The 12,096-nt window shown below is 46.3% G+C and overlaps 1 protein-coding gene across 1 annotated transcript in view; it reads left to right on the top strand.

Annotated features, from left to right (window-relative positions):
- The window catches only part of ATP8B3 (ATPase phospholipid transporting 8B3), a 25,017-nt gene continuing 12,921 nt past the window's right edge, over positions 1-12,096 (top strand). The window contains exons 1-16 of the mRNA XM_072978762.2: positions 1-34; positions 196-287; positions 714-827; positions 1,943-2,041; positions 2,232-2,293; positions 3,007-3,079; positions 3,411-3,481; positions 4,115-4,197; positions 5,063-5,221; positions 5,908-5,996; positions 6,206-6,399; positions 6,930-7,138; positions 7,438-7,472; positions 8,123-8,279; positions 10,879-11,067; positions 11,668-11,780. Coding sequence (XP_072834863.2) covers positions 1-34; positions 196-287; positions 714-827; positions 1,943-2,041; positions 2,232-2,293; positions 3,007-3,079; positions 3,411-3,481; positions 4,115-4,197; positions 5,063-5,221; positions 5,908-5,996; positions 6,206-6,399; positions 6,930-7,138; positions 7,438-7,472; positions 8,123-8,279; positions 10,879-11,067; positions 11,668-11,780 — 1,773 coding nt within the window. The remainder of the gene's footprint in view (positions 35-195; positions 288-713; positions 828-1,942; positions 2,042-2,231; positions 2,294-3,006; positions 3,080-3,410; positions 3,482-4,114; positions 4,198-5,062; positions 5,222-5,907; positions 5,997-6,205; positions 6,400-6,929; positions 7,139-7,437; positions 7,473-8,122; positions 8,280-10,878; positions 11,068-11,667; positions 11,781-12,096) is intronic.

Raw genomic sequence — 12,096 nt, forward strand, 5'->3', positions numbered from 1 at the left:
ATGACGAGCGAGGATTCATCCGGGGAGGCCAAAGGTAAGCAGAAGACGGGGACTGGGTGATTGGGAGACTGTGATTTGAACCCAGATCTCCCGAATTGAAGCCTTCAGCTCTAACCAACCTTTCAGCCTGGATTCCGAGAGATTTCGCTGGAAATCCTAATTCTTTTGCGCTCTTTGGCTTTCTTGGCCCCTTAGAATTCACCTGGGTGGTGAAAGCCAACGACCGGCCTTACCATGACCAGTTCCGGAAGAAACACACGTGGTGTCTGAAGAGGAAGAAATACACAGTAAGGATTGCGGAAGGCCTTTGCGGGTCTTTGTGTCGCTGTGTCTCTCTGTGTGTGTGCCTGTGTTTAAATCCAGATTTCAGCTCTCTTGGTTTTTCTGAATCTGGGGAGGCCCCCACAAGGTTCATTTCTTTGAAAAGGGTGAGGATGGATGGGACAGAAAACCCAATCCAGCTTTTGGTACTAAATTTCCAGCTGCTCCATAAGGAGCTGAGCCTCCCCTCCCCCAGATCAAGTTCAGCACCATGGAAATCTCCTTCGATGGTCGGACGGAAACCCCGGGCGGATTCCCTCCCTCCACCAGGAGCCGAAGAAGCGCTGGTTTTTTTTTTAAAGCGAAGATCTTCCGGGATATGGCAGTAAGGTCCAAGGGTCGGATTGCCTCCTGTGTTCAAAGCTGAGCCTAACGTTGCTCTCTTCTGTTAGGATAATGGCATCAAGACAGCCAAGTACAACATACTCACGTTCCTCCCTCTCAACCTTTACGAGCAGTTTCAACGCCTGGTCAACCTGTATTTCCTGTCCATCATTATATTACAGGTAAGAAGGGGCTCCAGATAGTGACGCCTTCGGTCCGGAGCTAGGGAATGACTCCCCCCGATAGAGGCTGATCAGGTTGCCATTGGGGTCTCTCTAAACTAGAGTGTTCTAGTAAAAAAACAGGAAGAGTAGAGGGTCGTCGTGATGAAACTCAGCCTCCCCACCCGGTCTATCCATGCAGGCAGCTGGTCAATTTCAAGAAAGGGAGAAGCAGGTCTTTTGCAAAACTAATGGCTCTTAATGGCCAATGCAAGACCAACACCAGATGACTCAGAACCATATACATTTCCTAGGAAAGCCTGTGTCTTATGGTGTGAGGGCTGATGCGAGTGGATAAGAGAACAAGGGGACAGGGGAAGGCTGGGTGTGGTGAACGATGTGTCCTTGGCTTGACTCTGTGAATCCCGGCTCCGCTACTGAGGCTGTCTCTAAGGCCTGGGGAAATGGGAAGTGTTCTTATCCCTTGCCTTCACTCTGGATTGGCTTTATGATATTTGTCTTCGCTCTGGATTGGCTTTGTGATATTTGCCTTCACTCTGAATTGGCTTTGTGATATTTCCTAGTGGCAGAACTGTGGGAAGCAATACGAGACCAGCTATGAAAGGGGAAACCTCTCCGAACAGAGGGAATGCTTATGATCCATCGTCCTGGGACACAACAGGATTCTGCTCGATGGGAACTTAACCTGTTGAAAATGAAATTCCCAACCTAACGTTTATGACAGTAGGACCCCCCCATATCCGCGGGGGATCGGTTGCAAGCCCCAGTGCGGATACCAAAAAATGTGGATTGTAGCAAATGCTATTTTAATAGCAAACACTATACATAGCATAGTCTCTGGCTCCCTCTAGTGGCCAATTCTGGTGACTATATATATATATATTGATTTTTCTCTTAAAAATTCTAATATTTTTCAAACCGTGGATAAGTGAATCAGTGGATACTGGGATCCTGAAGTAAATTGATTCAATGTCCCACCTCAGTCAAAGTTGAACGAAATCTTTTCAACCCGCCATCTTTGATGAAGTTGGTTGGAAGGATTTCATGCCTGGGCTTTGTTTTATCTTTCTTAAATCATTTTGCCAGCTTGCCTGTCCCCTTCCTTCCTTTTCCAGACGGTACCCCAAATTTCCACCTTGCCGTGGTTTGCCCTCATGTTCCCGCTCTTGATCCTCCTCAGCATCCGAGGCATCCGTGACTTGATTGATGACATTGTGAGTATGGCATTTGGCTTCACAGAATTTCGCCGGTTTAGGTTTATCTCTTGATGAATAAGTGGCTAGGGAGCTCTCTCCTCCACCCCCTCGGTTTAGTCCATAATTTAATGTATTTCTTGCAGAACACAATGCAAAGAGGAGAATCCAAAGTTTCTAGTCATAAGCTCTCCCAATGTTTACTTCTCAGGCACGGCACCGAAGTGACTGGGAAATCAACAACCGGCCGTGTGAGATCTTGATGGGGAAAAGGTGAGGGAAAAAAAATTATTTCCATCATAACATTTGCACTCTGCCTTCCTCTTATTTGCTAAGATTCTGTGAACAGGGAATTCCCAGGTTTTGACTATGCATTTTCTCTTAGGAATACAGTCATACTAGTAACAGCATTTTTTGCCTTCACTCTGAGTTGGCTTTACAATATTGTCCCTTGCCCTCACTCTGTATTGGCTTTGTGATATTTTCCTTCACTCTGAAATGACTTTGTGATTTTCTCCCTAGCCCTCACTCTGGATTGGCTTTACATTATTCTCCCTTGCCTTCACTCTGGATTGGCTTTATGATAGTCCCCTTTGCCTTCACTTTTAAATTGGTTCTACAGTATTGTTCCATGTCAACCAATCTAGTTGATAGACCTGCTTTCCCCCTGCTCTCTCCTGCTTCCTCGGTCCTGGAACTATTGGATTACATTTGAGGGATGTGTATGAGAAATCAGGAGGATACAAATACTGTATTATGATAACCATGTGCTAAACACATGTGTTTTTTTTTTTGCCCCCTAGCTAACTGGAGTCCTGAAAAGAGTTTGAGAAAGTTAATCTCGAACTACAAAATCCCTCATCTATTCCCAGAGTCCTCCATGGTGTCCAAAGAATCCTGGAAATGCTGATTTAATTCCCCCCCCCCCCAAAGACACTGCTTCTGGATGTGGCTGCTCTCTCTCATTCTTCCTCTCTCTCCTCCAGTTTCAGCCAGAAAAAATGGAGCGACATCCACGTGGGGGATATCGTTTGCCTTCGTAAAGACAGTTTTGTGCCGGTAATTCTTCTTCTTTGTTTTCAGCTCAGGTTTTCTCTAAGTAGGAACACATGATTTGGTAGGATCACAATCTGAGTGGAAGCTGTTGCAGTTCTGCTAAAGCTGATCCCGTTACGAGCAATCTGGTAGATCTGGTAGCGTAAATCAAAGGAATGCTGCGCAGCCCATAAGAAACGGATCAAGTCCATCTCTTGGCCCACTCCACTTGTCCTTAGGGCATGGGTGTACAGTTGCTGACCTCTCTAATTGTGTGTGCATGTCACACCAGCTGGGTGTGAGAAGACTCTCTTACGTATTTTCCTCTCAATTTTCCCCCCTTTTACTTCCCAAGGCCGACCTTCTCTTATTATCCAGCTCGGAGCCAAACAGCCTCTGCTACGTGGAAACAATGGACATTGATGGGTACCATTCCTCTTTTAATCCTGCTTTCCTTTGACACAAACCTCAACCAAGTCTGGCCTCTGTTTGGGGTGTCTAAATTGGCCAAGGGAACTAGTTTTATAGCTAGTTTTATGGTGAGTGGGAAAAGAAATAAAGTAGGAACCCCATAGGATTGGTTTCACTTTCCAATCATCTGGAAATATTAAAAGAAAAAAAAATAGAAATGTATATTTTCACAGTGTTTTTACCAGCACTGGCCACCAGAGGGAGCCAGAAACCATGCTATATATTCTTGTTCATAGACTACATAGCACGGTCTCTGGCTCCGTCTAGTGGCCATTATTGGTAATACACAATGAAATTTTTTTCTCGGTTTTTGTTTTCTTTTACCATGCTATATATACACTGTCCACTATTATCTGCAGTTTTCAGCATCCATTGGGGGGGGGGAGCTTGGAACCAAGCCTCTGTGGATATAGGAGTCCTCCTGTATAACCCATACATGACAAAGGAGCGTGTCATCAAACTGGAACTAAAGAGGTGGTGGGGAGGCAATCGGGGGGACCCTAGAAAGCCACAGAAGACCTCATCCTGGCTCTGCATTTGAGGTTTTTTTTTTCTTCACATCTAATGGCTTTTCTCACTCTTTTTTAGGGAGACGAATCTAAAATACAGGCAGGCCCTACTGGTGACCCACGAGCAGCTGACCGGTGAAGAGGCCATGGCTTCTTTTGATGGTGAGATTCAGGGGTCCTTAATACTTCCTGTTTGATCCTCAGTGGTACTCTCCGTTCTTGTTCTCTGCATCCTATGGTTTATAGGATTTCAAGCTGACGTCAATTGAATTCTGACTTATGGGGACTTCTAAGATCTACTGCCCCCATGGCTGATCTCAGAAGCCTGTCACCCACTCATGCTTCCTCTGGGTGGGCTCTCCTGGCCACCTTCTCCCAGGAGACACTGGGGTGGTGGTGGTGGTGGGTTCAAGCCCTTGGCACTGGGCTCCGCGTCCTAAGCTCCAACCCACTGAGAGGCCCAGCTAGCTCATTCTTTCAGCCCTGGATTGCTTTGCCACCTTCTTTCCGAGGGCCGTTGGTGGCTGAGACTTATATAGTGCTTAGATCAGCTTTCCATTCCAAGTGGTAGAAGGTTAAAAACACAGGCAGGGTTTAAATGAAAACGACTCGGTTGAGACAGGGAAATTGTTGAACTTGAATTCAAGGGGGAAGAGGACAGAAGGAAACCAGGTACTCTAGTGCCCCCTATATCCATGGGAGGTTGGCTCCAAGCCCCTTCGCCCCATGAATGCTGCAAAATAGTGGTAATTGCATGGCAAAAGAAAAAAAAAGTATTTTCATAATGTATTACCAGACCTGGCCACAAGAAGGAGCCAGAGATAGCAAGAATGCACACCGTGCTCTCTAGTTCCCTCTAGTGGTCAGTTCCAGTAAATACATGGTGAAAATACATATTTCTACTTTTTTTCTCTTTTAATATTTTTAATATTTTCAGACGGTGGATAAGTGAAACCGTGGATACTGATCCCGCAGATATGGGGGGGTCCTACTGTATTTCCCCTGTCCCTCTTTCTTGGCTCTCCAGGCACAGTGACGTGCGAAGAGCCCAACAGCCGGATGAACAGCTTCATCGGCACCCTGGAGTGGCGTGGAGAGAAATACGCTCTTGATGGCGAGAAGATCTTGCTCCGTGGTTGCCGGATACGGAACACGGAGGCCTGCTACGGCCTTGTTATCTATGCCGGTGAGTGAGTATGGCTAGATCTACCTTTCCTGGAACCAGAGGTCATTTAGACTGACCCTCTCATTTCCCAGCACCCAAGGACACCCAGTGAATGGTGTGACTTCTGATTTGGGCATTGCTGTGGTTTTTGCCTCGGATCCTGGATGCGCTCACTTTCCGACAAGCCATCCCACTAAGAACCATGCTATCCGATGCACAATTATTTAATTTGCTTGCCCCTGCCTATCTGACATTGAGGGTGGAAATCTTATTTCTCTTTTCTGCGATAGAAGCAGCCGACAAATGATATGCTTTCATTCTTTACTTTCCCAAATGAGTGTCTCAAGTTTCTAGTCCTCATTGCCTCCGGGGCCGAATCCCTGTTTCTTTGGGACGTCCTTAAACGGAATTCACAAATAATCCGCGTTCCAGAACTGCCCGATGCAAAGAAGCCATCCAGGAAAAATGGGTGAATTTTGTGTTGATTTCGGCGCTAACCCCGAATATCTCTGTTGGTGGAATAAATCTGAGTGTCTGATAGCTCACGGCCAGAGATCTTAGAAAGAAATAATATACATAGGGAGTAAGATTTAATCACTGTTTTTCTCTCCATCCAAGGTATGAATCTACCATATCTTTATCAGCTAGAGAGGGTTGAAGGATTTCTTTCTTTCCCATCTAAATATCTCAAAATGTCTTTTGTGCAGGATTTGATACCAAAATCATGAAAAACTGCGGGAAGGTCAAGCTGAAGAAAACCAAGCTCAGTGTTCTCATGGACCGCCTGGTGTTTCTGGTAAATTCAGTCCTTTTCCCCCCTGAGATTGAGGGAGGCTGTGATCTTGGGGGGGGGTGGCAGAGCTTCCTTTGATTTCCCACAGGATTTTGCTTTGCTAGAAAATGGTGGGACTTGAACTCACAACTTTCTCTAGGCAAAGCATGGGCTCCTCCACCACTGAGGTAGGATCTGTGCCCATATTCAGTTCCCCTGTTTTCTCTCTGTAGATCACAATGGTTCTGCTGCTCCTCTCATTTGGACTTGCCGTTGGCTCCGGGTTGTGGGCCGAAAGGTTCCGTCAGGAGCACGCCTACCTCTCTGCTTTCTACGACAAAATCAGCTCAGTCACGTACGCTGTCTATGCCTTTTTTGGATTCATCATCCTCTTCAGCCTCGTGATCCCCATGTCCATGCTCATCACGTATGTTCCAAGCTAGAGGGGGGCGTTGTCATGCATTGAGTGGGGGGGGGCTGCATTTCTACAATCTGCTCATTCACCTGAAACCACCGACCCCACAAAACGTCTTCCGTTTTGGAAGACCCAGCAAAGGTCCGAACTTTAATTTGTTTTTGGTCTGAACTTTATCAGAGGTCTCCAAGGCGCTGAAGCTATTTTTGGAGGACCCGGCTGGCTTCTCCGAAAGCTCTTGTAAAGTTTGACTGAAAAAAAAAACATGGAGCGGATCCCCAACCTCCATGAAAACAGAACTACCGGAGCTACTGAACTGGGGACCCCCCACCCCAAATTTCTGTGATTCGTGGCAGAGGTCCCCCTCCAGTGGTTCCAAACCATGGGTCCCCAAATGTTTTTGGATGACAACTCCCAGAAATCTTGGCTAGGACAGGTAGTGGTGAAGGCTTCTGGGAGTTGTAGTCCGAGAACATCTGGGGACCCCAGGTTGAGAAGGAACGACTGCCTTATGGGGATCCCTGTTCTCCTGCTTCTCCTAGGTTTGAGTTCATCTACCTGGTCAACAGCTGCTTCATCAACTGGGACGTCGAAATGTACTACGCAGCCAAAGATACGCCGGCGAAAGCTCGAAGCACAAGTTTGAACGACCAGCTGGGGCAGATAGAATACGTTTTCTCCGATAAGACGGGCACCTTGACGCAAAACATCATGACCTTCAAGAAATGTTGCATTAACGGGAAAATCTACGGTAATGTGGAATCAACGTTCAGATTCTGCCACTAGGTTTCCTCTCAGTTCTAATCCAGGATCGGGGATAATCGTAGAAACATTCAAATATCAAACTCTGGGTTGCTTCTAATTTTATTTTTATTTTATTTTTTAAAACACGGGCAGGGACAGGAAAGTATTGCTATTCAAATACCTGCAGCTCCATGTTTCAGGCCACAGAAATTTGCAAACCAAGTTCTTAATTGTTTTAAAAAAATGTTTTGCACTTTTAATCATACAGTATTCCTGTTTTTCTCCCTCTTTTGGAAATGTTCACAGGTTCATCCCACGGTGGCACCAGAACTGAACGAACGGTACGCCAGATATTCTTGTTGAAAAATTTTAGCCGTATGAAAGGGGGCAAAGGGGATGATGCTCATGGTTAAATTAGGATTAAATTTGCCCAGTCTGGACATTCTTAGTCTTACATGGTAGTCATGCTTAGCTTCCATAATAATTTAGCTTCCACGTTTACAGGTCTGTTAAGGTGTCTCCCTCCCTATTTCTAGGGCTGAAAAAAATTGGTGAATGTCCACTAGCTTCTGGTTGGTCCCATATTTTTGTCATATAGACCATTGTTTCCAGTTTGAAACATATGTGATTATATGTTCTGACCCATTTCTCCAGTGATTTTCTTTTAAGGCATGAAAATGGCACTGATTTTATGTGTATCACCACAAAATTCTCGTTTTTGGGAACAGTGTTTCCTGAAATATAGATTTTTGTAGGCCTGTCATCCCAAGAGATGAGGTTTCGATCTGCATTTCAAACAGAATATATTATATCCCATGGACCCCTTTTAAAAGCAGAAACCCCACTGTGTAAAATTCAGAGACAGAGGAACCAAAAAATTTAAAGCCCATCCATTTTTTGGAAAAATTGTGCACCTTCACCTAGGAAATGCAAGTCCTATTTATTTTCTAAAAACATTTTTCTTCATTTTGCTGGCTCCCCCCACCCCCAGGACAACATTTTGAACCAGAACAAATACCATGATGGGAAAATGGAGTTTTATGACCCAGATCTTTTGGACGCAATACAGCAAAACAACAATCCTGTAGTGCGGGAATTCATGCGCTTGCTCGCCCTGTGCCATACCGTGATGGTGGAGGAGAAACAGAGTAAGTGGTAGCCATCCATTCTCTCTTTTAATTCAAGACAGCGTCTTTAAGAAGGGTGTGGGGGAAGCGAGAACCTTCAGGGTTGATGGGGAGAGGATCGGACCAAGAGGATTGGTGAGGGAGCTGGGGGGATGGTGGGATTTGTAATCCAAAAGGGCGTTTTTCTCCTCCCCCTCAGAGGTGAGCTTGAGACTCTGCATGGGAGAAGGTGGAATGATGGGATTTGTAGTCCAAGAAGCTACTGAGTTTTGTCGCACAGGCCACCGCACTGAAAATAGGTCCAGAGAACATAAACCTTTCAACAGCATAACCAGACTGACCCTGTTGAGCTTCCATAATAAGATCTGATTGGGCCCCACTGAACTAGGCCTAGCTCTGCCCAACTTCCTGCCCAGACAGGAAGAACAGGAAGCTTGGGTGAAGCTAGGCCTAGCTAATTCTGGTGCCTCAAAGCCCTCCCAGGCGAGCCACATTTACGAGTCTCTTAAGGTGCCTGCCTATCAGGTAGCACTCCCAGGAAGGAGAGTGATGGGGCTTGTAGTCCAGGAAATCAAAAAATCCCATCCCTACCACCTCTTCCTCCCTGAAGCATGGCCACGAACCCCATAAGGAAATGGAAGAGGAGAACCAGGTGCCCCCCCACCCAAAAGGAAAAGTGAATGCTTTCAATTAAATGAATATGACCAGCTAAATATTTATTTTCCTAATATCCAGCCGTGGCCTCACCTCCAGGTGGTTTTGCTTCCTAATTATGATGCCCTGGTGCAATGCCTCAAATGCTCAGTCCTGTCTCCCAACTTATCCAGGATGGAGAGGGGAAGGATGATGTCCGGTCCTCAAGAGCATAGCTCGAGGTGGGACGGCTCCGGTTGAAATATTCCCTGTTTCATTAAAATAAATAAATCGGTGGACCCATCAAGGGATTTCCAACCGTGGCATGGGGGTCAGCCTAGGTTCTCAGGACCTTCTCGAAACTTTGCCGGCCGAATGAGACTGGCCGGAGGGTGTTACGTTCTCTCGTCAAGCACCTCCGCGGATGCTCTCCGATGGCTGATCGGAGGCCCCTCCGGAAGGTTCAGCCCCGTGTCCAGCCACATCTCTGCACGAGGAGGAGACGAATACCTAGCCGGGGAACTCTGAAATTACAAAACCCTCCACTTTCTGTCTTTTGACTTCTGAGCCCTCTCGCCCTCCGTGCCCGTCCGTGACAACACCCTGATGGATGGGACGGAAGCCAGAAGGGTACGATTCTTGATGCAGAGGGATTAAAAAACCTTTTAAAAGACTGGCACCGTCCCAAGCAAAGGGATCTTTCTCTGGTTTCACCTGCCTCTCCTTCAAGTTCTGATCGGCAATGCAGGGCGTCTCCCGGACTGGACTTGGCGGGAGCCGGCGAGGTTGAAAGAGAAGCCATTTTATATTCCGGAGAAAGGAAAACAAACATCCCAGCCACCAGCTTTAATCTGATTTCTGCCTAACTGAAATCTTTTCTGAGAGCAAATCATTCAGGGATGGCTTTTCTATTGCCAGGAGAAAGGGAAGGGGGGGGGGGAAACACTGCAAAACAGGGGTTTCTGTCTCCCACACTTTCGAAAGGCAACGGCAAATTTAGGTGTGAAGGACTTCAGTTTTAGCTTCATCGGTGGTCCACACTGTGACAAGGGAAGTAAGAGAAAGATGGGACACCTTTTCTTTGAATTACGTATCGGGCATGTTTTCTTCACAGTGCCTTAACCACATTTTTTTTTGCGTGGCGTCATCCCCGTTCATCAGTATTTTACTGATCGTCATCCGTAATATGAAAGCAGGGAAAGATGAGGAAGTCAAAAACTGGTCTGGAGTTCAGAAAGCCATTTAAAACCAGTTTTTGGTAACCGGTAGCGTTACAGGAAGTGGAAAGAATTTAAATCCTCTTTATCAGAGTGATGCCTTTCTCTTCCCATGAAAATTTCCCCTCCTGCGTCTTCTCAAATAAATCAGCCGTTCCAAACAAAGGTGAGAAGGAAGTTAATCTCCGAGTTAATCAGAAAAACTCCATCTTCGGCATGAGAGGATTTACCAATAACAGGAGAGCCTGACGCATTTGTTTTTAATTCTGCATTATAACCGGGCCTTGCCAGTATCATAATTGATTCCAGATACAGACGGTTTTGCTCAGATCACCGATACATGCGCACGGGACTGGTGCAGTAGGGAGAAGCTAAGAATTCGTGTCATTCTGGAACAATTTATTTGAGTTTTGAAACTCAGGATGGAAAGAATGTGAGGTTTTTTAAAAGTTAAGAAGAGAAGCCCATAGATTTTTCTGCTATACAGTCTGTATTCTGAACGCAGGTTAAAAGAGTGACTCTGAGGCCAGGGGGGCATCCAATCCGCTCCAGGGTTTAGGCTGGCTATAAGGGAGCTAGTTGATGTTGAGCTCCTTCGAGAGCTCTCACGAGGCTTGGGCTAAAACCTGTGGCAGATTCGCCAGTGGGAACCGGACTTTTAGTTCTTTGTCAGAGTACTGTATGGTTTCTTAGCCTGCAAGACCAAATCAAAACCAAATGGCTGAGAAAACCCAGGTGACGATTTCTCCTAAAACATTGTTCCTTTGTAGATGAGTTGATTTATCAAGCGGCCTCCCCTGATGAAGAAGCCCTGGTGTCGGCGGCCAGAAATCTGGGCTACGTCTTTCTCTCCCGGACCCAAGACACAATCACCATCAGCGAGTTGGGAGTGGAGAGAACTTACAAGGTCTTAGCACTCCTGGACTTCAACAGCGTGCGGAAACGCATGTCCGTCCTAGGTGAGCATTTGAAGAACTTCCTAAATGCCGGAGACTTATATTCAACCACTGAACTCAACTAAGGTTGCTGATCAGGTCAAAAACGTGTTGGGTTTTCGGAGATTCGTTGAGCACAGAGGCCGAATCCTGAACAACTGGGATCCTGTCGCACAGCTACAGGATCAGCCTAACTTAGAGACGCACGTTGCCCAGAGGTTAGCAAGTCCCTGTAGATGTTGCCTGCTGAGTCTTGTGTCTCAATTTCCACAAAAACCACCCGCTGAGATTTCTTCACTGAACTTGACAGCCGTTCGTGTCCAAAAGACTGGGCCGTTGGCGTAGTTACGCAACAGGATTCCAGCGGTTTTCTGTTGGTTTGGATTGCGCAATCCTAGCCTCGGACTCTGACCCCCCGAAGAAAACCCTAAATACCACTTTTATCCTAATCCTAAACCCAAATCTGATTCTTCTGCTCATCATCAAAACAGCAGCTTTTCTGCTGTGGGGTAAAAAACCCCCAACAACCCACAAAACCCAACACCCTGGAAGTTATTCTATTTATATAGAAGACATATAGTTCATCTCCCTAGATTAAGTTGAAAGGTGTTTTCTCTCTTTCAGTACAAGACCCCGAGGGCTGCATCAAGCTTTACACCAAAGGGGCCGACACTGTGATCTTAGAGAGAATTAAAAGTGGCCAGGCCACGGAGGGGGGCACCTTAAAGGCACTGGATGTAAGTATTACTCTAAGGTTAAGGAACAAGTAAGACAGGAGAGAAGGCAACGGGAACAGGCATGTGGGTGGTTAGAAATGGAGGAAACACGGCATTTATCAGCTGCATTTATACCCCAGATGGATGGGCTCATGCGCCTCCTTTTCCACTCTTCACAACAACCCTGTGAGGCAAATCAACACTGTCTTTCTTTACACCACTTACAGAAAGACACACAACGGTGCAGTTTTTAGCATAGCCATCTGCCTCTCATCAACGAACGTAACTTATACGCGTGTCAACGTTGCCTGTTGGTTAATGTCCATGATCCACTTCT

This window comes from Pogona vitticeps, chromosome 7, assembly GCF_051106095.1.
Source record: "Pogona vitticeps strain Pit_001003342236 chromosome 7, PviZW2.1, whole genome shotgun sequence".
NCBI lineage: Eukaryota > Metazoa > Chordata > Lepidosauria > Squamata > Agamidae > Pogona > Pogona vitticeps.